The sequence below is a fragment of the Syngnathus floridae genome, chromosome 21 (assembly GCF_059516105.1).
Source record: "Syngnathus floridae isolate MCC-2025c chromosome 21, RoL_Sflo_1.0, whole genome shotgun sequence".
Lineage (NCBI taxonomy): Eukaryota > Metazoa > Chordata > Actinopteri > Syngnathiformes > Syngnathidae > Syngnathus > Syngnathus floridae.
This window is the reverse complement of record NC_142433.1, coordinates 4,764,533-4,786,142: the sequence shown is the minus strand read 5'-3', so window position 1 is coordinate 4,786,142 and position 21,610 is coordinate 4,764,533. Positions and strand designations below refer to the sequence as shown.

Below are 21,610 nucleotides of genomic sequence, written 5' to 3'. Positions count from 1 at the left end.
AGTCTGAAAGCATGCCGGGTATTTGGTTAACACGGGAAATGGGGATTCATAAACACACACGCACGCATGCACAAAAAGCTCCCAACTTTGCAAACACTTGATCTAAATGAGCACTTAATTGGCTCTCGACTTTGTTTACCACCTCATTTACACTTCGATTATTTATCTTCCTCTCTCAGATGGACATTCAGCAGGTGGTGCTCTATTGTGATCCATCTCTAGCCAGCCAAGAGACCTGCTGCGAAATTCCAGGAGCTCGAGTAAGATTTATATTTTTGGTGGCTTGAATATTATTCGTGCTATAAGCCAAGTAGGCTTAAATGATTTTGGTTACAGTGCCCTCCCGATGCCTCCAAGAGTCGACGGGCCGCAGAGAATGACCTGGAAAATTCTTTTAGTCAGGTAACAATTTGAATGGCTTGCATAAATGGCTGCTGTCCCTAAGAAATTCTTCTTGGATATAAATTGCAATTGTTCAGAACCCGCAGGCCAAAAGTCCCTGATGCAACCCGGGGGAGTTATTTTTTCTCCTCTAATTTTCATGGTGGATTTTATACCTGTCAAATGCTGATATATGTTTTTTCCTTGACAACTTAAGGGGCAGTTTATTTCTGTTGCACTTGTTTCATCACTTTTATTAATTGAAGTTGGCTGATTGAACTTTCCAAATAAGGTCGTATCTTGTTTTTATGACCTAACCCTAACCCTAACCCTCTACTACTTTTTTGTCACTAAAAGGAGATCTTCTCATCCAAAAATCTGGAAGAGAAAGTAAGTCTTACATTCATCGAAGTCTTCATTACTAAATCTTCTCTGAGGCTTCAGGCGATTTTATTTATATATTTTTTAGATATATGCGGGTCATGCATTTATATTTGTGTCCGCTTTTATTTTGTACTAGATGCATGTGGTTGGGGGAAAAAAAAACATTTTGTTTCTCTCCACCCTCTCTCACCTTTTTTGACTGACTGAGGACTGATTTTCACCTCATTACGCGACTCACTCGGGAGTTACGCCCGCTTGATAAATTTTGTCATTCACCAACAATGGGCATGCTCTTTTTCACAAATAGAAACACAAAACTCTAGATGCTTCATTATGTCGCTCTCGCCTGGCCACCTTCGCCGACTTCCTCAATGTAGGTTATTAGGGTTGGGCCCCTGCTACTGAGGGAGAAAGTCCTTGCAAAGACACACAAGTGAACAAAATGTGGGACAAATTGCACAAGCAACTGTTTTCCAGGGCATAAATATAAACTGCACCCACAGGAATCCAAGTTTTATATCTAAAAAATTGTTTTAATCTCATCGAAGGTCAATTTGGCTTCTATCCATCTACCTTAAATGAAATCAATTTTTGTCATTGTTGTTCCACTAACTTTGAATGCGAGGCAAAAAAAAACAAAATTGAGGCTCAAAATTGGCATTAAATTGAATCTGGAAAGGAGACTCATATAAAAATGGAGATACACTTTGAAGAGGCTTAACAGACTGACGTAGTTTTTTTTTTTTTGCGCCTGTGAGGTTTAAACTGCAAGGGCTTGACTCCATCCACTATCTGAGACAAGAGCTTGGAAACAGTGAGTCATCACTGCTTCAGTTTTCAAAACAGTGCTAGGGGGATTACGATACGTCTGTGCAAACCGGCCCGCATGCAGAAACACATTCGCCGTCCTTTACCATGTGTAAAACCTCACAGGTGGAAGCCATGCTTATTTTCCCAAAAAGTCTTGTGCTTTATTTTTTAATGGCTATCCACTTTGAGGTGTGTTACAGAACATCTGCTGAGGGAATCAAAAATTCCGAGTGATCGGAGTCTCCCATGGGTGCTATGTGGTCATGTACAGTACACACCTCACATCATTTTTTTACTTTCACAACCATCGCCTGTTTATTTTTAAGAAATAGTGCCACCACCTGGTTACAGCTGAAACTGAAAAAAAAATCAATATTGGTAGCTACTGTCATTTTTAAGTTACACGGGGTGTATTTTGACGTGTCGGGATTTGTGTGTGTTTAATCCAGGTCATAAATCTTGCTCGTATTTCTGGGATGAAAGGGGAAAAAGGCAACCGGGTGAGTCATATTTTGTATGTACAGAAAGGTTAATATCAGCGGAATGTATCATGACCCGACATGCCTCGTGCTAGAAAATGGAACATGGAAAGTAAAACAATTATTTCTATTTTGCCTTCTAGGGTGACGACTGCTCTGGCGTACATTCAAGTCCGGTAGGTAACTTTCCTGGCAGCAACAAACATTGCCTATTATTTGCTTGTTGTTTGAAAATTAGCCAAAAATGGCCTCCAAGAATCAAACACGCCAACTGTGTGTCTCTAACCTCAGTGTTCAGCGGGAGCCAAGGGAGAGAAAGGAGAGAAGGGCGAGATGGTGAGTGCCAAGAGTACCAATTCTCCGCTACAGGTCACTGCGTCACCTCCTAGCGCATCCAAAAAACTCTTCCCCGACTTATCTCCAAACTACTTTTCTTTCTTTGCTGGTGATTCAGCGTGTCGGCACTGCAAGTGTCAGTCCGGTTATGCTTGAGTAAGATTTTACGGCATCTAAATTGTAAAATATACTTCAGTGTCCTGCCCCGTGTTTGGTCTGCATTATGGATGCACCCTCTCGGCTCGTGTGTGTATATGTGTGTGTTGTGGAGCATGACTCGTCGCTGTGTTGTTTTGCTTTGCACCAGCGGTGTGTGTGATATGCACTTTTTTAGAATCAGGTCATTGATTTGAGATGTTTCTTCTCTCCGTAGGCACTGCCTGCCAACTGGGGTGAAGCAGCTGGGTTCAAGGTGAAAGGATTTAAGAAGCGAGTCAGACCACACATTTTTCTGACCGGCTTGTTTAGACTATTAAATTCTGTTTCTCATCCTCTCTTCCTCTCATTAGGGACTCAAAGGTCAGAAAGGTGAAATTGGTCTGCAGGGTCTCACGGGCACTCCAGGGAAGGATGTAGGTGTTTTTCTGTTTCTTAATTTGTTCTCGAGAGATTTTGTCCAACTGAATATCGAGCAACATTACATTTAAATTGGTAAACATCTCCATAAATCCTCTAAGTGTGTTGTGTTTACAAAGTCATATTTTAGCACATATCAACACAAGCTCTGACATTGACACCCCCCCCCCCCCTCCTTTCTGCCACATCTTGAAGTCAGTCTAATAATGCCGCTTAGATTAGACTAGAGCAACAAAGCTTGCAGAATCAATGCCGCCTCATTGACCGGCCTCTCGGTCTAGCACGGATTGCAAGCAGCTCCCTATTCAGAAAGATTTAAACCTTTTAATCTTCCCTGTTCAGAGCGGTGATCCCGCAATGGAAAGTTTTGAGGAACAAATTACAACGTGTACGTTTGCTCTGAGATATTCCCTCGCTTCCAACTTCAGACACTCGCATTCGGTCGTTCACCGGGCTAAGTGGTTTTTGCGACAGATGGATTTGGTCGAGGATAGATTCTTCTTAAGCCTCCATCCATCTGACATAGTGAATATAAATGAGCTTGCTGATGTGACTTGAATTAGGCGAGGAGGAATTATCGCGAATGCGGAAGATAATGCTTCTTACAAACTGGAATATTCATCTCGTGAAGGTCTTAAGATGTCTAAGCAAATGCACAATTTTCCGAGATACGACTGTCATTGATTATCTTGCCGACCCGTACTGACGCCATCTTTCTGTCTGTTATCATTTTTTAGGGTCGAGCAGGCTCCATCTGTGTTGTGGGCCCCAAGGGACAGAAGGTCCGTGTGCATTAAATCCTAGACCCGTGTCTCGTATACCACATTCGTCTAAACCAAATCTGCACTGACCTTTTCACAGGGTGCGTCAGGTTTCGTGGGTCCTGAAGGCTTGGCAGGGGATCCAGGGTTGCCCGGACCTCCGGGTCCTCCTGGAGTTGGAAAACCAGGTCCAGCTGTGAGTAAATCAAGTAAATCCAATGTGGATTTTTGCATTGTCAGCATATTTCTGGAAAAGACAAACATTGTATTGAGAGGATTGAACTTCATGTGAGGTTAAATCATGTTCTTCTTCAGGGTCCTCCTGGTCAGCCTGGGGGTGCAAAGGGAGACACGGTGAGTTTTAAAGTAGGATTTTTTTGGGTTGCTTTTTTGGTTTTAACTGGATGATGATATTTTTCGAACAGGGTGACCCTGGGACGAAAGGAGTTGACGGATTGCCTGGAGATCCAGTGAGGAAGCCATTAGACTAGTTGCATGGGTTCTAAAGAGATTAATTAATTATATTTCACCCCAAATTTAATAACATCTTCCCCAGCACATTTGCATTTAATACATTTTGCATTAACTATATTGTTGCCCAATATTTAGGGACCAAGAGGACCATCAGGACATAAAGGAGAAAAGGTAGATAACGAACCTCTTTCTTTCGCCGTCTGTGTGCTTCACAATAACGTGTGGTTGATTTTAATTTTTAGGGAGACCCATGTGAAGTGTGCCCCACGTTGCCCCTGGATATCGGCAACACAGTGGCTTTACAAGGTGGGAAGGGCCCGAAAGGAGAGCCCGGACTTCCGGGAATTGGCGAGAGAGGACCCCCTGTAAGTTAAAAATACAAGATATAAAAAAAAAAAACAGTGTTCTGAACATGGCCCTTTGTAATACTTTTAAAATTATTCCAGCCTTGCCGCATTTTTTTTATTACACGTATGGCCATCCGAGAAACCGTATCTTGTCTTTGCAGCGTATGCATTTCATTTTTCTCCCAATTCCGCAGAACGATATTGGCCTTGAGGTACTACCTGTCACTGTAACTTATCCCAAAGTATTGCAAAGACTCTAAGGAAAGCACTTTCTCATTCTGCTCATTTAGTCGCTTTTCAAATAGAATCAGAAATGATAGGAATGTGGGAATATGAAATTCTCTGCAAGAATTTTTCGGATTGCAAGTAGCCTGTCACCTGGAGTTGGACACTTTGGAGCGGCAGAGTAGCAAAATAGGATGTGACCTCACTCCTTAACAAATAACTTCCTTATCTCAATATTCACCAGGGACTTCAAGGTGTGGATGGAAAGAGCGGCCAGAAGGTATCGAGTTTTTACTTCTTCATTTACCGCAAGTGCTGCTCAAACACACCAATTCAGATATGCAGAGGGGGTCTGGGCAGATGGAAATGGGAATACATTTCCTTTGAGTGCTCTCACACATGGCCGACTCGCTTGATCTATGCCCGCATGTGGGCAAAACCCACCCGAGCACTTTGTCATGCTCACACATCCCGCATCTGCCTAATTACATTGACCCGTATGCTTCCCAAGCTGTGTCTAGACACCACATCTCCAAAACCAACAAAACTGGGATTTTTTTTTCCTGCAGGGAGAAGCCGGATCAGATGGTGTTAAAGGAGAAAAGGTCAGAGTTGAAAGAATAGATTTCATCAGAGACATCCCTGACCCATATTTTTTCTTCATTCAGGGTGAGGCCTGTTCTGTGTGCCCCACCTTGGGCGAGCTACCCCCAAACCTGCTCTCTGGTGTCGCTGCTCAAACCCTGCAAGCGAAAGGCCAAAAAGGCGAACCGGGTTTTGGAATTCAAGGAAAACAAGTAGGTCTACCCGGAAAAGTTGGGTAATAATTACTCTTGCTTGTTATAGAACTTTCCGGGAAAGCAAGCAGAGATACGGTAGCATGAAATTGATTGGGTAATTGTCTTTCTTTGACTATACATGCATTTTTTTTTGTTTTTGTTTGCATCAGTGCTTTTCCTTGCATGTGTGAACCGCGATAAGGACCTTCATTAAAATGATGCATTGTTTCGCTTTTTTTTTCCTCCCCTATAGGGAGACGCTGGAAATGTAGGACCACCTGGCCCAAGAGGAGAGAAGGTAAGTAAGAAAGAAGAAACATGACTCAGAGTAGGTGACCTCAATAGCAGGCTTAAGAATTGTGTGCGGGGAATTCATGCATTTATTTTTTTTTTAAATGAGATTTAACATAATCACTATGGTACACTAATTTTCATACGAGACAGTTTGACAGTTTTTGGAATTTTAGTTAGCAGGCAGGCTGTTGGTGAAAATGAAATAAATGCATTTGACACGCTTGTCTCCGAGGTGCATCGGAGGATGACCCGTGAATTACCAATTCAAAAGACACATCCCTAGTTATTAATTTGAAAAATTCATTTTTTTTTGTCTGCAGGGTAATTCGGGGAGAAGAGGAGCTGACGGTAAGCCGGTGAGTTTGGATTCAATTCTTTCAAACAGAATGTTCTAATTCACATGATGATCCAGTCAAATCATAAAAAGATTATCGTCTGGAAAAACAGGGGAAAATTGGTGCCAAAGGATCGGATGGGAAGGATGGAGAAAAGGGTGAAAAGGTAGAAAACTGAATAAATACTTTCCTATTTAATATTATTTGTTCATCCACCAATGTTTTCTTTCATGCCATATATTTACAGGGAGAGATTGGACTGCCTGGTCTTAGTTTTCCCGGCCAGAAAGGAGAACCGGTAAGACAAGATGTATGGACTCAATGCTTGTCAAGCCAACTAACCTTCTTAAACTTTGACCTCCAAAGGGCCAGTGCGGCGTATGCCAGCCCTACGAGGTCGGCAGCGGACCTGCCAGCATCAAAATAGTCGAGGGAACGAGAGGCAACCCGGGCGAACCGGGCCCTCCGGGTAGCCCTGGACTCCCTGGGCTCGGAGCAGAAGGCAAACAGGTGCCGATGCTAACAACTCAACTAAATCCAAATAAATTGAAACGAGATAAATCTGAGAGGCTTTCAGAATGTGTCTTGGTACATGTTCACATTGCTGTGCTGCACTCACACAGGGCCCCCCGGGTGCCGCCGGAGAGAAAGGAGATAAGGTAAGAATCCGAAAAGCTGTGCTGTGTATTCTAGGATATCCACCCAAGTCCCATCAACAGCTTCACACAACATTAAGCAGGCTTTGTCTCGGCCGAAAAAAGGAAAACACATAAATAAACCTGCTTTCTTCATAAGCTTCATAAAACAGGCTTCAAGGTCGTTAGACCATTGGAATTAATTAGATGTGATTAAGAAACTCTGTCCCCAAATTATCATCAGCTCCTTTTTGTGTCAGGGTGACCAAGGTGACAAAGGGGATTCTGGAGACGATGGTGTTCCTGGAGTTCCAGGTCTGCCTGGAGAGCCTGGTCGAGATGGACAAACGGGTCTCAAGGGAGAGAAGGTACTGGCAATTGATATATCACTTTAATTATGTGGTGTAAATTTCTTAAATGCTAAAGGAATTGCTAACTGTAGCTTGGTCCTCAAGGTTTCTGCATCCAAGTTTGACTTGATGTGTTTTGCCAGGGTGATGCTTGTACCAGCTGTTCATCTCTGGGCACTGCATTGGGTGATGGTGTGGCTGTGCCCGGGCCAAAAGGAGAGAGGGGAGAGCCCGGCACCCCGGGGACAGGCAAAACGGGCAAAAACGTGAGCAAAGCATCATGTCACTCGATAGTCGCTGACAATTACATCACCAACCTTCTTTTTTAGGGTAAACCGGGCTTGCCAGGCGTGCAAGGTCATCCTGGTGTTAAAGGGAGCAAGGTATGGGTGTCCATTTACTGGCTGTGATATTTGAAAGCATTTGATTACGTTCCTGTGCCCCATGCAGGGAGAACCTGGACTTGCAGGAGTTGGCCTACAAGGTATCCAGGTAAGGCAGAATTAATTAAAGAGATAGATTTTTTTTTAATATCACCCAATCATGGTCCAATCAATTCAATGGATTATTTGAGCACTCTGTATTTTTCTCAATGTACCTCGAAGGGCATCGAAGGTCCAAGAGGACTTCCTGGTATTGCTGTAAGTTTTTGCTTCTCACATACTTTTTGATAATTCCAGAGTATAGTCTAAAACTGTTATTTTTTCCAGGGACCTCCCGGTTCCAGAGGAACACCTGGACCTGCAGGTCCAGTTGGGGAAAAGGTCAACTTTTCACAATCGGCTGCTATCCCTGATGTAGTTCTACAAACAAACAGAACTGTTCTTTTGCTATTCACAGGGTCTGATGGGAGAAGTCGGACCTCCAGGACCACAAGGACCAATGGGCTTTGGCGCAACCGGGCCAGCTGTATGATATGATTCTATATTTTCTAAAACCATTCATGTGCACATACTGTCGGCAGCCATTTTTGATTTCCACCCACAGGGTCGAGACGGTGCCCCGGGTTCCCGCGGATCTCCAGGAGCTGATGGTAGACCTGTGAGTTTTCCCTCTTCATTTATTGTCTAACCTGACACGCGTCAGCTTCCTTGTGTCAGTGTCCTTTTGTTTATTTTCGGATCGTCCTTGATTTTAGGCAACCTTGATAACCAACATCTATCTAGAACAAAGGCACTGTCTTCCACCATCACATCCAGGGTCCCCCTGATCTGTGCTCAGCTCACGGCCCTGGGCTTTCTTCTTGATTAACAAACAAGTGTGTGTTTGTGTGTGTGTCCTCTTGCAGGGACTTGATGGAGCTAAGGGGGACAAGGTAAGTCTACCATTTTGTTAGATGAAGTGATCTCTAAGGGGTTAGAATATGAGAGGGTGGAACAGATGCTAATTTCACACATACACACACACACACATGGCTATGGGGCATAGCTAGAGAAGTAGCAGAGGTGACAAGTGTATTGTGGCTGGTAAACAAAAGTAGTTTTGGAGTCTTTTGTCAGGAATTGCCTTAAACTGTTACTTAGCATATTCATTAGATTGCCCAACCAAAAGTGTATGCAGTGTTGTTGACATGAGAGAATAGTCGTGATGTAGTTTTAAAAGTTAAATGGGTTTAATTTGCTGGGGAGTTGCTGTTGGAGAAAGTTTGGGTGAAGGGTAATGTTATTTAATACAATTTTGGGGATTATTGGAGTGTTAATAATATATATATATATTTTTTTTTAAATTTAATATTCTGATATTTAGGGTGACCCTGGCGAGTGCAACTGCATTACGCCAATGCAGTCTGGTGCAGGAGGACCCGTGAGTACCTGAGGAAACGTTGCACCAAATTATCTCGACCCCGTGCAGTGTTTGTTGTTTTTCCACTCTTCAATTTATGATTGCTGTGTTTGATTTCAATTCCGTTCTCTTTCCAGGGAGCCCCCGGAGCAGCGATGGGGACGTGGCAGCCTGGCCCTCAGGTCTGATCTGTGTGCCAATAATCCTCATTGTTTTGGAATGTGCAATGTTTTGTTTTGATGTCACAGGGACCCCCTGGACCACCAGGCCCACCAGGCCCTCCTGGACCTCACGGTGTCAATGGACTTCAAGGACCTCAAGTAAGACACATAAGAATCAAATGGTGGAGGTTTCTTTCTGAAGTTCAATTCAGCCGGAGATTTTTTTTTCCCTTTGAATTGAACTTGAAGCTATTTAAAGTTGAGGCTTTCAGCTTGCTTGGTTGGGCTCCTTAAGTGAGGATTTGACATGCTTATACAGCTGAGGGTTAATAAAATGCATGCTGGAAGTACTTAAGTAAATTGTAGCTATGCAACCCAAGCCATCGGGATTAAACTATAAAAATGCTTCTTGCTTTAATGCACATTGAAAGACTTTGGGGGAATGTCAGTCCAGACATGAACTGTTATTTGAAGGCAAGTGCATTGTTTCATTTAGTTCGAAAACACCTTCAAATAAAGTGTGCCAAGAGTCAAAGGTGTAAAAAAAAATAGTGGTGATGGGAGAGAGAATCTTGAAATTGAAACTACTTTGGAATCCAAATGATTTTTTTTTTGCTTTTTAATTGGATTCGTGAAATAAAAAGAAGGAAGAGGCTTAATCTTTTTTTGATTCTCACCTTTTGACCTTGACCTCTGGTGGAGACGGGAGTGGTTATCCCTCAATTGGCAACAAATGGGTTCAACCTCAGTTCCTTCTTTCAGGGTATCCCCGGAAACGACGGGATACCAGGAAAACCGGGTTTGCCTGGAAAAAGTGTAAGTAAAAGTAGAAAGAGAGAGATAAGGAGATGAGCTGGTATTTTTCTAACTATAAGTAACACTCAAGAACGATTTCCCCATGACAGGAGAAGACATTGTCACGATATGCAGACCCTTGAAGCTTTTTCGAGTATGTCTTGAAAACTCATACAAAGTCCATTTTTGCAGAGACACGACTCGCAGATGCCTCAAGATGCTTCTGACGAAACTACCGATGTGAGTCAATTGTTTATCTCGACGGAATCACGTTGAGAAATTCGATATATTTCGATTTTTTTGGTCAAATTGCAGCAGCCTTGCGTTGGCGACTGTGCCCGAGGGATGCCAGGGGTGCCTGGTATGGCCGGTGCCAAAGGAGAAAAGGGAGACCAGGGCAAGCCTGGTGTAACCCCCGTGGATAATTGTGATACTGTAAGAACAATCATATTTTAACCTCTCCACCAAAATACATCTCCGATTTGATTATCGATGTCCAAACATAACTTTTTTTTGTTTTCTTGCAGTGTTTGGAGAAACTACAGGCAACAGAGCCAAGGGTCAGACAATTCACGGAATGAAATTGCGTTCCGGTTTCCTGGTATTCATTTCTTATCCATTATAGGATCCTTGCAGCTGCACGGGCTCGCCTGGAGTTCCCGGAGTGCCTGGCTCACAAGGAATACGCGGGGAGCCTGTGAGTATTTATTTCCGAGTTGACCGCCTGTGTGCTTTTCGGCTTTAGAAACATTCTTAATCTTCACGTCAGGGTTTGCCAGGAGATAGAGGACACGCTGGACTACCAGGAAGCTTGGTGAGGATTCAGTACAATCTAGATGTGACTCATTGTAACTGTATTTAAAAGTATATATTTTTTTCTTCACAGGGTCCTCCAGGTTTCCCGGGTCCTCCAGGCCCATCTGGTTCACCTGTAAGCGTCACCCATTTTTTATCTTTCATTTGACCTACATCTGTTGGATAGACTTAAAAAGTTTAGTTCTACTATTCGAGATGAAGGACTGATTCTGTTGTTTTTTCCTGATGAGGTTGAGCCGCCCTCCTCTTCTCACTCAGCTGTTTTGTCATCCAATGTTGAGATGCTAAATGAATGAGCTGTGTTAGTGGAAGTCATTTGCGGTTTAGTAGCACTTCACGGCAGGTGCTCGTTCGATTCTTCCTGCATGTGTTGGTCTGTGCCGTTGGTGCGGCGCAGAGAAAATCAACACTTGAATACATTAGTCATCATAATTGCGCTGGAGATTGCGTACGTTGGCCAGCTGCCAATTTGTATTTCTCTTCAACAGTCATTTAGTAATCACAAATTCAGGGCCCTTGGTAATCACAATTATAGCCTACAATGCTAATTTTTTTTTCCAACAGCCACGTTTGTTGTAATATCATTTCACCGTGCATCCTCAGGGTCCTCAAGGTGAGCAAGGGTCAGCTGGATTAACAGGACTCAAGGGTGAACAGGTCAGTATCTGCCTAGCAACATCTTTAAATGATGTGTCCAAACAAAATAATTATTTTTTTCTTATCTTGACCTCAGGGACCTTCAGGGACACCAGGCTATCCTGGATCCATGGGTCCTCCTGGACTGCCGGTAAGCTATTTCCTCAGAACAATGACAGTGATGGAGATCTGATAGGAGCAAACTGTAGGTGGTCACCCAGAATTGATTAACTGTTCTGCTTCTTTTCTTAGGGATTGAAGGGTGAACGCGGGAGCCCGGGGACGAGTGGTGAGAAAGGAGAACCGGTACAGAACAATGATATAGGTCAAATATAAACAATGAGTCGCTCTGCCAGTGTTTTACAGTCCCTCTCGGTTGTAGGGTCCTTCTGGCGTCCCCGGATACCAAGGACAAGCGGGTGCACCGGTCAGTGTTTCACTAAGCATTGTGTTTAGAAATTGAGTTGGCATTCAATATCTCATCGATAAATATATTCAAAGTGAACCATTCTTTTTTTGAAGGGTGGTAAAGGAGACACGGGACCAGCAGGACCCGTCGGACCAAAGGGTGATCAGGTTGATATGCTAACACGCAGTATACAAAACTAAAGTCATATTTTTTTCTAGAAAGTGTTATATATTTATTTTCTGTTGTCTTTGAAGGGCTTTCCAGGACCTCCAGGATTCCCTGGAACGCCAGTAAGATTTAAGATTTGCCTCGTCATGATATATTATTTTTTCAGACTATAAGGCTCAAGTTAAAAAAAAAAAAAAAATCAAGGATTTTAAATGCACCTAGTAGTCTGAAGAATCTTCAATACTTTCTGTGTAACTGTTAAATATTTCATTTGTACTCAGGGCCCACCTGGCCTTATGGGCAAAAGTGGAAGAGAAGGATCTCCAGGACTCAAAGGTGAAAAGGTGAGAATATTAAATCCATTTAATCATGTCTTGTTAAATATATGAATTGATTCTGTACTTTATTTTTCACAGGGCAATGATGGGGCCCGAGGTTCTCAAGGACAAACTGGACCCCCAGGTTCTTCAGGCTCCCCAGGAATGATGGTTGGAGCAATATTAACAACTTTTTAAATCTTAGCTCTCTTATTCCACTGTGAGATGTCAGCTGCTTGTTTTTGCAATCAAAGGGTCCTCCTGGCATTGAAGGAGTTGACGGAAAAGATGGAAAACCCGGCCTTCGCGTAAGTTATATGAAGACTTTATAGCCAGCAAAAGATATGGAAGAAAACATAAAACCAGTTTTGTATTTGCAGCTGTTCTGGGAAGCCTTTCTTTATTGTTGACATTTATTTTCTGACTGTTAATTTTCTTGCCAGGGAGAGCTTGGCCCACCAGGACCAGCCGGTCCAAGAGGAATGCCAGTGAGTAGCACTTTTTAAATCCGATAATCTAATCAGGGTGATTTTGCTGTGTATATCAAAAATCCCGTTACGCTTAAATAACAGCGAACAAAGCACAACCGTAATTGAAGCTAATTTGAATAAGTAATAAACACATTTGACTGTAGAAAGCAGCTGTAAAAACAAGAAATAAAAAGAAAAACGATATGCCAATCAAATTTAGCGAAGTGATCGCATATGCGCGGCACACAATGTTCAATTTTCCGCTTGCTAAAAACAAATGAAGCATTTTGTGTACTGAATGCAAATAAGGGCGGTCGGATGATTAGTTTACAATTAGGGTGGAACGGCCTATGTTCTAATTCTCGTTAAACTGGAAAGTTTTACAGGAATTGAATTATGTTTAATTTAATGCTTTTGTTTGCATTACAAAAGTTATAACATGCATATATTTTCCGTATATTAAGCACCAGGAAAAATAATTTTAAGCAAGTCCTTAAATTGCGTATTGCATCGACAGACATGTTGGCGTCCTTGCACTTCGATGTTTTCTCAGCAAAATAACCTCATCAATTTTGTTTTATTACCAAATATTGTCCTAGCTAATAAGATTTCCATCAGCCTCAGCTGCAAGGTGTTTTATTAGCAATTGTGCCAGCACAATTGAGACGATCATGATTTGGATCGTTATCAGCCAAGCATACAAGTATGCATGTTAAAAGTTGGCTTGTATGACCATTACTAGCTTAAGTGCTTCTGGCAATTTGTGATTAGCCATTTGACCGTATTTTCCTAAGCAGTCACAAAAGTCCCTGAGCAATACAATAAAGATCAGCCTCTTCTTGATTTAATCATCCGTAGATTTTGTTTTATATAATTCTATCAGCATGACATGCACGACAGTAAGAAGAGCCAGAGGTATTAATTAAAATATAATCCATACCTAGCTGACAATATCAAATTTGTTAGTGTCTTTGCAAAGGCAGATTTTATTTTATTGAATCTCTTCGGATCAATTTTCCTCTTGACTAATTTTGAATTGCTTCGCAAAAAAATTTTGCCATCGCTGGTATAACCTCATTTGAACCGAGCAGATGCATTTAGAATATGTGATTATAAATTGTCAGGTCTCATCTGGTTGTTAACTAGTATGCACAAATATGATTATTTTTTTCATTGTGTCTTTGCTAACAATTTTCCTCAGGGATTTAAAGGGAAAACTGGTCACACTGGATTTCCAGGAGCAAAGGTTGGCCCATTTTTCATTACTCTGTCATCTTTTTTTTTCCTTAACAATGATAATAATCCAACACGATGCCAATATTATATAATTTAAATTTCATTAATAATTTATGCTTTGTGTCCAAGTCATTATCACCATTTCTATTTTCACATTTTATTACCCTTTTGCTCTTCCAGGGTGAAGTTGGACTTGCAGGTCCACCTGGACCACCAGGTAGACCAGGACATGAGGTGAGTGTTTTTTTTTTTTTTCCCATTATCTATGCAGACAAAGCCCTCACGGTAATGACGGTGATCTCAATCTGTGACCTTTCCAGGGTGATCCCGGAACGCCGGGAGCTTTGGGACGACCCGGACCAGCGGGTCACATTGTACGATTATTTCTATTTTTGATTCCTTTTTGTGTGACTCCAAATGTGCTGCTATATTGTTTGATTTTTATCCAACAGGGTTCACCTGGTCCAGCTGGACCCCCAGGACCTCCCGGCCCAGCCGGATTGGTGAGCTTCTTTCAAGCTTGTTATCATGATGACCTGGATGACTCGATTTTTTTTGTGTTTGTGTGTGGGAAAAAAATAGACCATGAATTAGTATTCACCGTCTCTATGCAGGGTATTAAGGGAGATAAAGGTCAGAACGGAGAGAGAGGTCTCCCAGGAATGCCAGGAACCCCAGGTCCTCCTGGTCACCATGGATTAATGGTCAGTTCTGTTCAACAACCCAAAGCTACGTACATACAAATACGATTTTTTTTTCCTGATTTTTAGGGAGAGCCAGGAAATGATGGCTCCGCTGGTAAAGACGTAAGTAATGACCTTAAGTTCTTACGTTCAATTCTTCTGTAGCTATTTCATTTGTATTGTTTCTGTCTCTCTTCAGGGCGCGGCAGGCCTTCCTGGTGAGAACGGGAAGCCAGGTCAAAAGGTAAGCGCCGTCTCAGCAAGTCCACATCTCAAAAAGCAGGATGATGATAATTTTTTTACTACTTTTAGAACTACTGGAGCTCAGGCCAATGTGCTGCACCGCTGAACATGCAGTGGTTCTCTCAGCATTTCTGTACTTTAATGCTCAGATCTTCCTTCCAAAATCTTCTTCACTCGTGACCTCACTTTACCCTTCTTCACACTGGCAGTCGGCCACCTGCGTCGAACAATCGCTTCTTAGACACGGGATTCCGGTCTGTGTGTACAGTGATATAGCTATTTTCCGTCTCTGGGCTAATACTATTAAGCATGAGAGAAGATGCTAGATGAGGCTATTTGTCACGCTGACAGGATGCCATTGTCAGGGTTTTAGCTGCACAGAGGAGAAAGACAAGAACGGACTCCTCAATTCTTCTCCTCACTCTCTGTTTCAAGAGACGCTTGTCTTCCCGTGACACGTAAACATTGCTTGTCCATTACGGGTAGCTTTGTCCCCGATAAATCACAATCACTAATGTGGCAAGTCTGTTTTTCTGTGTTTTTATGCAATCAGAGTGAAGGGTGCTGCTGAGAGGGAATTGATATAGTTCTGGCCGAATCTGTCTTTTCTTTCAAACGACATCCAGTTTATGTACTTGGAGCTGTTCGTATAAACACATTTATCCGTCTCTCTAAGGGTGAACAAGGAGCCATGGGTGAAAGAGGGTCTCCAGGGGAGAGAGGCAGACCAGGACCACCCGGTGGAGGTTTGGGATATCACTCCAAGGACGCACAGCCAATGGTTGGTCCAGCTGGGCCCAGAGGGGAGAGGGGTAACCCTGGCACAGCTGGCGCTCCTGGACAACCTGGAACTCCAGGATCACCAGGAAATGATGTAAGTTCTGGCAGACTCCAATTGGTTTGAACTTTTTAACCAATGTCTTCCAACATTTCACAGGCTGTTGTCAATTATGATGAAATCAAGAGCTTCATCCGGCAGCAGGTCATCAAGATCTTTGATGGTGAGGAAAGACACTATCCACTACAAATGATTAATATTTATTGTTTTTGAGAAATCATTTATTGCATCTAATCTTCCCAGAGAGAATGGCCTACTACTTGTCTCGTATGCAGACGCCCGAAAGGGTGTCATCTCCCGGTCGGCCCGGGCCCCCAGGGAAAGACGGTATTCCCGGTAATCCAGGAGCCCCCGGCGCACCTGGCATGCCAGGGCAGATCGGTCGACTCGGTCGATCCGGACCCCAAGGCCCAGCTGGTGAGACAATCAACCAACTTGAATCGTCATTTAAAAGTTTCCTGATTGTTCTTGAGATCATTCTTTCTTTCTAGGACCAAGAGGACCCATGGGACCCAAAGGAGATAAAGGTGTAGGTGAAATGGGAGACGCGGGACCGCCTGGAGCACCAGGTGATGTGTAGAACTGGTTTTCATACCGTATTTTGAGATCATAGAGAAACAGAAAATATAATTTATCGTCAAATCTGGGACAATAGGAAGTTGAAAACAACACCTGACACTTTAATATGTTAATGCCTGAAACGTTTTAAGAGTTTGATATGTCCCTGATTAGAAATTGCCTACGTGATTATGCTAGTCATCATTCTCAAACGGTTATAATTACCATCGTGATTAAGTCAGGAATCAACATCTGGGCTACTTCACGCCGCATTGGCTCTGGTTACAAGTAGCCATCTGTAATCACATATTTGTGTTGTCTTATCCATTTCCAGCTTTTTGTTGACTGGGTTAAATCAAGTTCCTTTGCATTTCAGGTGTCCCAGGTTCCCCAGGCTATGGTAAAATGGGACCCCCGGGATCCGTCGGACAGCAAGGAGTTCCTGGAATCCCAGGACCACCTGGCCCGACCGGTTCTAAGGGAATCGACGGACGATGCAACCCTTCGGACTGCATGAGCCGTCAAGTAGAATATAGCCCCAAGGGACCGTCTGTCAAGGGGCCGTGGTAAATAAACGAAGGGCCAGAAGTGAGCTCGGGCAATCCGTAAAGAGGACAGCTGGTATTTCTGACCACAACTTTCAATATGGCAACTTTCATGCTAACTTTAAAAGTGTAGTGTAAAAATATTCTTACCCAGACTTGGCCAAGACAAGCAGTTTTGAGTGCGTCGTTTGTTCCTTATAAATTCCGCTTCCTTTTCATATTCTTCTTTTGTCATGTTTCATTCCTGAAAACAAACCACAGGGAAGTGAAAAGAGCCACGGTGATTTTTTTTTTTCTTAGTTTAGAAAGCAGCAATATGTACTGTAGTGGTTTGCTTGCACGACCCCCCCTAAATTTTATAAAAAAAATCCTTCCCAAACCTTTACAATGACTTCGGTGCTATCCGGTACACCCTTTTTGGGGGGTTTACTGTTTTTGTAAATAATTCTATTTATATATAGCAGCTTTTTTTTTTACATTCAGAAAAATTTAATGAGCTATATAAGCCCTTGGCCATGAAAATATTATATACCAAACATGCATAAAGCATGTCAAGCTATTTCAAGTGAAGAATTTTTGAATTCTTTTTTTATGCGGACACGGAATATATATAAAATATCTGGAATATTTGCAGCCATTTATCTTTATCTAAATACCACTTCGTCGTCAAACCTTGAAAAGCAAAACTGTGGTCATACTTTTTCTCATCATCAAAAAAAAAAAAATTAAACTGTGTTTTAAATGGCTGTACAATGTTACTCTCCATTCTTGCTGTGTATATGTTGTTGAAAGACATTGCTGTGCAACTCATGTTTTCATCCATAGGTTGTTTTATAAATCATTTGAGAGACAAGAAACGCAAAGCGAGGCTTGTTGTGTTTTCATTGCGGTATATTTATGCAATATTCATGCCCCCATGTGTATAAATTACAGTATATAAAGTATGTATGTGCGCTCTTATTTTGAAACGAGCGTTGACAAACTACCAACTGCATCTTGTGTTCACACACACACAGACAAAAAAAATTGAAAGAAATTATAATAGGGGAACAGGTTTTTATACATAATAAAGAACATTGAATTTTACAAAAGGTTCCTTTTTATTGGTTTGACTTGGAAAAAAAAGATTTGACATTTGATTATGTTAAGAACAATAAATAACTTTATGACAATCGATCATTGAACTGCTGACACCCCGTTGAAGGTTGACAATGGTACAGGAAGCACATTCCGACTTTCTGTAATCCTGAAATGTTATTAATCTCTGGATTTTTTATTTTTTTGTCGGCGCATATCGTAACCCATTCCTTTTTCGCTACATAATAATCAACACACATTTACAAAGATTTACAGCACTGCATTGTGGGAGATGGGAGTGCCCATTGGGATATGCCGTTGCCAGGCAACAAGAGGAAGAGATAAAGTAGTCGTTAGTTTCTAAAATGAGACTTGGGCAGAAAGCGGGTAATGGAGAAAGGATAGAATGAGGGATTTCACTCAAGCTGACAATTGGCAATAATACATGTTACAAAGGTTTTGTACTGAGAGTACATTTCAGAGATATTTATTAGTCCTTTGCACATTTTTTTTTTAAAGGCGAGTGGCCGTGATGTCGCATGAGAGGAAGGACATTTTTCACTAATCACAAAAAAAAACATGGCGCAGATGTACCTTCTACTTTGCTGTCAGATCCTCTCGGAGATTCACACATGATCCGAAATACCGGAGAACATTTGAGAGGGATTGTCGGTGGGTGGCGCTGATTTGTCATTGTGATGTAAGGGATAAAGAAGAGAGAAGGAACGTCCCATCAGGTTGTCTGAAAAAAAAGGGGTTGTAATACATCCAGTCAATGTACTTTTCCTCCCCGATCCCATGACGTTCAAGTGAGAAGAGTGGTCTCGGTCCTTCTCTCCCTCCCCGAACTGGTTACTCTAAATGCCGGGTCCTTTGATGGTTCCCGCCTCCTGTAGTCTCGGAGAAGTGTACGCCGAGGCGGCCAGACACGTCGCGGCCTCGCAGTAGCCCGGGAGACCTGGTGGACCCGCCTTACCGGGACGACCGTGCTCACCGGCTACTCCCTGAGGGCCTATTTCACCTGGCCTGCCGTTTCGGGCTACACCATCAACACCGGGAGGACCTGAGAAGAAGACAATCAAGCATTGATGATGGGCACTTGGGTTAGCATGCTAACTGTGCTCGTCTAACTATATTTAGAATTTTAATTACACAGCCACTGTATATACGCACATCGTTACATTGTGTGATGAGTGTGTTCTCCATAGTTTAAATTAGATTCTGCTGTTGAAATCCTATTACATTATCACTCAAGAGCATCTGCTCAATGACTGAAGTTAATGATGCTTTTAAAACACTTTTAAGTAGGCTCTCCTGTGGCAAGAGCCCGGCCCCCGGACTAAAAAAAAAAAAAAGCTGTTTTATATTCACAGTTAAGCCAAGAGCACCACCACCATGGCTTTGACTCGCTTGCCTTGAATTCCTGGGGGTCCTGGTGGTCCCTGATGGGCTTTTCCAGGGTCTCCTCTCTCACCCTTCGCCCCTCTCTTTCCTGACAATGACAAGAAAGAAATTAAATGTAGATGTTCCCGGGAAAAAAATTCTGATTTTTCTTATCAACCTTTCAGCCCCGTGTTCCCAATCTGCCCGGCAGCTCCAATCATGCCAGGAATGCCCCTAGAACCAGGTACACCATGTGTTCCCTGGGGACCAGGTGCTCCTGGAGGTCCGGGAGGGCCTGGTGGTCCCATCACGCCAGCTCCGCCAAGTACACCTCTCTTGGCACTCACGGCAACTATTGCTAGCCTCTCTGTCATTAAAAAAAAAAATAATTTAAGCTTAAAGTTATCGCAACAGCAAACCTCTGGATGCCCACCTTGCAACATCTTCAGCACCACTTCGATAATATGCTGGTCAGATGGGTCACGTCCCTGGAGGAGAAAACCCGGATGAGTCTTTACTCCTCAATCATTAGATTTACCTTGACTCACCGGTCCCCCCTGAATGCCCGGCATGCCAGGCACACCTCGCACTCCATTCAATCCTCGGGGGCCAGGTAGTCCAGCAGGTCCGGGGTCACCTGGTTTACCGGGGTCTCCAGTTGGACCGTTGTGCCCGGGGTCGCCCCTCACTCCTTGCTGTAGGAAGACCAAGTCATCTTATTGGTTATATTCGAAAAAATATTCATGATCCAAAGCTCACCTGTCCTTTAGGTCCAGGTTCTCCAGACAAACCCTGAAAGCACAAGCATTTAATATTATGAGTATTTTTTTTCCCCACTAATATTCTTCTAATTTTTTTTTTACCTTTTCACCTTTCTCACCACCCAACCCCTCAACACCTGGATCACCCTTTAATAGAAAAAATAGATGGAAATGTCAGACCATAGCAAATATATTTTTGGAGATTCAAACCATTAAATTATCTACTCACAATATCTCCCTTTGGCCCACCTTTTCCTTGGAATCCCTACAAAAAGAAAGATATATTTATAAATTTGAATCCATGTAGTATTGATTTCACCACCGATACAAAACGCCAAGGTAAGAAGATGTGACCCGATTGTTAAGACAAGGACAATGAGGATGGATGTTGAGGTGATTAATAGTGCAGCCTCATGTTCTGATTTATTCTGGCATTATGAGGACTCATGGATAAACACTGCCCTCTAGCGGACATAACTGATATGTGATGCAACTGTTTCCCAGCTCACCTTATCTCCTTTGGTCCCACTCAAGCCCTGAGCACCCGGAACACCCATTGGCCCCCTCTCGCCCTTGCCTCCCTGAAATTCATAGATAATAAATCGTTACTTCAAAATTCAAAACAGATCACGCAAAGCAGACTTACAGATTTCCCGACGATTCCTTGAGGACCCACTGGGCCACGTTGACCTCGGTCTCCCTGCGGTCACACATAAGGTGAGTATCTTGGCGATTTTAAGATTAGGTTAAGTCGTTTTTACCTTGGGACCAGGAACTCCCGCCATCCCAGCCTCGCCAGGAACACCAGGCTCACCCTAACGACAATTCATTTCAGTAAGACCACCAATAAAATGCATTGAAACATATTTGTATTGTTACCAGAGGTCCGGAGGAACCGGGGTTGCCACTTTGACCCCTGGGTCCAAGCTCGCCCTATCAAGAGATGTTTGTTGAACATACAGGATGTCGGTGTGATATTTGATTTTCTAGAAGGTCTTACTTTAACTCCGGGGCCACCTTTGCTTCCTGGAGCACCAGGCAATCCCTGCAAATGAGAAAATTCCACATTATATCAATCAAAGGTTGTCGTAGAAATTAATTCAACTCCTTGACACCCCCCAATAAACTTGTAGTGATTGCTTTTATTTGTATTACCGTAAACCTTCAAGCAGGTTCCTCGGAGGGATTCTCATTATTCCGATATGCATCATGGCATTACATCACGGTGTTTGCGGCGGTGTCACCGTGACGACCACACGGCATCCCACGCTCCATTACCCCCGTGAGTCACAACGGCACGCGCTAGGATGTGACTAGCTAGCGGTTTTTATTATGATAAATCACTATGTCACGGCAAGGAGAAGGCTGTCTCGAGGTAGTTTAGATTCGAGAACAACTCAGGTTAAAAGGTCAGCGTTACCCTGGAGGAGAGCCCGGAAAATAAAATAGTCAAATATACCAGCTGCCTCCTGCTGGTATCCCCCCCGCTCGCGTTCTGTCCTTGTTGATTTGGGGAGGAAACATTGCCACGATTGCCTACGTGGATCGAATGATAACGACCTTTTT

At 43.0% G+C, this 21,610-nt stretch overlaps 2 protein-coding genes across 9 annotated transcripts in view; one reads left to right on the top strand and one right to left on the bottom strand.

The window, feature by feature from the left end:
- The window catches only part of col16a1 (collagen, type XVI, alpha 1), a 28,524-nt gene extending 10,610 nt beyond the window's left edge, over positions 1 to 17,914 (top strand). The window contains exons 7-70 of one of the 2 annotated variants that reach the window (XM_088364420.1): positions 180 to 260; positions 337 to 402; positions 739 to 771; positions 2,025 to 2,075; positions 2,198 to 2,230; positions 2,346 to 2,390; positions 2,764 to 2,802; positions 2,900 to 2,962; positions 3,704 to 3,748; positions 3,828 to 3,923; positions 4,043 to 4,081; positions 4,153 to 4,197; positions 4,337 to 4,372; positions 4,444 to 4,566; positions 5,018 to 5,053; positions 5,343 to 5,378; positions 5,442 to 5,570; positions 5,806 to 5,850; positions 6,167 to 6,202; positions 6,294 to 6,347; positions 6,429 to 6,479; positions 6,548 to 6,691; positions 6,805 to 6,840; positions 7,077 to 7,184; positions 7,310 to 7,432; positions 7,496 to 7,549; positions 7,617 to 7,658; positions 7,772 to 7,807; positions 7,877 to 7,930; positions 8,007 to 8,075; positions 8,154 to 8,207; positions 8,455 to 8,481; positions 8,913 to 8,969; positions 9,086 to 9,130; positions 9,197 to 9,268; positions 9,872 to 9,925; positions 10,097 to 10,144; positions 10,220 to 10,339; positions 10,432 to 10,464; positions 10,530 to 10,601; positions 10,674 to 10,718; positions 10,791 to 10,835; positions 11,324 to 11,377; positions 11,454 to 11,507; positions 11,609 to 11,662; positions 11,739 to 11,783; positions 11,879 to 11,932; positions 12,020 to 12,055; positions 12,215 to 12,277; positions 12,350 to 12,421; positions 12,505 to 12,558; positions 12,694 to 12,738; positions 13,922 to 13,966; positions 14,137 to 14,190; positions 14,277 to 14,330; positions 14,409 to 14,459; positions 14,571 to 14,660; positions 14,727 to 14,762; positions 14,839 to 14,883; positions 15,559 to 15,756; positions 15,820 to 15,883; positions 15,964 to 16,137; positions 16,212 to 16,289; positions 16,655 to 17,914. In XM_088364420.1, coding sequence (XP_088220546.1) covers positions 180 to 260; positions 337 to 402; positions 739 to 771; positions 2,025 to 2,075; positions 2,198 to 2,230; positions 2,346 to 2,390; positions 2,764 to 2,802; positions 2,900 to 2,962; positions 3,704 to 3,748; positions 3,828 to 3,923; positions 4,043 to 4,081; positions 4,153 to 4,197; positions 4,337 to 4,372; positions 4,444 to 4,566; positions 5,018 to 5,053; positions 5,343 to 5,378; positions 5,442 to 5,570; positions 5,806 to 5,850; positions 6,167 to 6,202; positions 6,294 to 6,347; positions 6,429 to 6,479; positions 6,548 to 6,691; positions 6,805 to 6,840; positions 7,077 to 7,184; positions 7,310 to 7,432; positions 7,496 to 7,549; positions 7,617 to 7,658; positions 7,772 to 7,807; positions 7,877 to 7,930; positions 8,007 to 8,075; positions 8,154 to 8,207; positions 8,455 to 8,481; positions 8,913 to 8,969; positions 9,086 to 9,130; positions 9,197 to 9,268; positions 9,872 to 9,925; positions 10,097 to 10,144; positions 10,220 to 10,339; positions 10,432 to 10,464; positions 10,530 to 10,601; positions 10,674 to 10,718; positions 10,791 to 10,835; positions 11,324 to 11,377; positions 11,454 to 11,507; positions 11,609 to 11,662; positions 11,739 to 11,783; positions 11,879 to 11,932; positions 12,020 to 12,055; positions 12,215 to 12,277; positions 12,350 to 12,421; positions 12,505 to 12,558; positions 12,694 to 12,738; positions 13,922 to 13,966; positions 14,137 to 14,190; positions 14,277 to 14,330; positions 14,409 to 14,459; positions 14,571 to 14,660; positions 14,727 to 14,762; positions 14,839 to 14,883; positions 15,559 to 15,756; positions 15,820 to 15,883; positions 15,964 to 16,137; positions 16,212 to 16,289; positions 16,655 to 16,848 — 4,134 coding nt within the window. In that variant the 3' untranslated portion in view covers positions 16,849 to 17,914. The remainder of the gene's footprint in view (positions 1 to 179; positions 261 to 336; positions 403 to 738; positions 772 to 2,024; positions 2,076 to 2,197; positions 2,231 to 2,345; positions 2,391 to 2,763; positions 2,803 to 2,899; positions 2,963 to 3,703; positions 3,749 to 3,827; positions 3,924 to 4,042; positions 4,082 to 4,152; positions 4,198 to 4,336; positions 4,373 to 4,443; positions 4,567 to 5,017; positions 5,054 to 5,342; positions 5,379 to 5,441; positions 5,571 to 5,805; positions 5,851 to 6,166; positions 6,203 to 6,293; positions 6,348 to 6,428; positions 6,480 to 6,547; positions 6,692 to 6,804; positions 6,841 to 7,076; positions 7,185 to 7,309; positions 7,433 to 7,495; positions 7,550 to 7,616; positions 7,659 to 7,771; positions 7,808 to 7,876; positions 7,931 to 8,006; positions 8,076 to 8,153; positions 8,208 to 8,454; positions 8,482 to 8,912; positions 8,970 to 9,085; positions 9,131 to 9,196; positions 9,269 to 9,871; positions 9,926 to 10,096; positions 10,145 to 10,219; positions 10,340 to 10,431; positions 10,465 to 10,529; positions 10,602 to 10,673; positions 10,719 to 10,790; positions 10,836 to 11,323; positions 11,378 to 11,453; positions 11,508 to 11,608; positions 11,663 to 11,738; positions 11,784 to 11,878; positions 11,933 to 12,019; positions 12,056 to 12,214; positions 12,278 to 12,349; positions 12,422 to 12,504; positions 12,559 to 12,693; positions 12,739 to 13,921; positions 13,967 to 14,136; positions 14,191 to 14,276; positions 14,331 to 14,408; positions 14,460 to 14,570; positions 14,661 to 14,726; positions 14,763 to 14,838; positions 14,884 to 15,558; positions 15,757 to 15,819; positions 15,884 to 15,963; positions 16,138 to 16,211; positions 16,290 to 16,654) is intronic. The other variant, XM_088364421.1, reaches the window with a different exon arrangement.
- The window catches only part of col9a2 (procollagen, type IX, alpha 2), a 224,811-nt gene that overhangs the window by 197,422 nt on the left and 5,779 nt on the right, over positions 1 to 21,610 (bottom strand). For 6 of the 7 annotated variants that reach the window (XR_015854780.1, XR_015854782.1, XR_015854784.1 and 3 more), the window contains exons 20-36: positions 21,045 to 21,089; positions 20,924 to 20,977; positions 20,806 to 20,859; positions 20,691 to 20,744; positions 20,554 to 20,625; positions 20,274 to 20,309; positions 20,147 to 20,191; positions 20,043 to 20,075; positions 19,832 to 19,978; positions 19,717 to 19,771; positions 19,462 to 19,650; positions 19,315 to 19,392; positions 18,495 to 18,963; positions 16,974 to 17,067; positions 9,787 to 9,914; positions 4,386 to 4,564; positions 3,818 to 3,974 (exon numbers count right to left, since the gene is read on the bottom strand). Coding sequence is in view for 1 of the 7 variants with exons in the window: in XM_088364425.1 (XP_088220551.1) it covers positions 18,758 to 18,963; positions 19,315 to 19,392; positions 19,462 to 19,650; positions 19,717 to 19,771; positions 19,832 to 19,978; positions 20,043 to 20,075; positions 20,147 to 20,191; positions 20,274 to 20,309; positions 20,554 to 20,625; positions 20,691 to 20,744; positions 20,806 to 20,859; positions 20,924 to 20,977; positions 21,045 to 21,089 (1,068 nt within the window). In the remaining 6 variants the exon portion in view is untranslated. Of the gene's footprint in view, positions 1 to 3,817; positions 3,975 to 4,385; positions 4,565 to 9,786; positions 9,915 to 16,973; positions 17,068 to 17,693; positions 18,964 to 19,314; positions 19,393 to 19,461; positions 19,651 to 19,716; positions 19,772 to 19,831; positions 19,979 to 20,042; positions 20,076 to 20,146; positions 20,192 to 20,273; positions 20,310 to 20,553; positions 20,626 to 20,690; positions 20,745 to 20,805; positions 20,860 to 20,923; positions 20,978 to 21,044; positions 21,090 to 21,610 lie in introns of those variants that run through there. The other variant, XM_088364425.1, reaches the window with a different exon arrangement.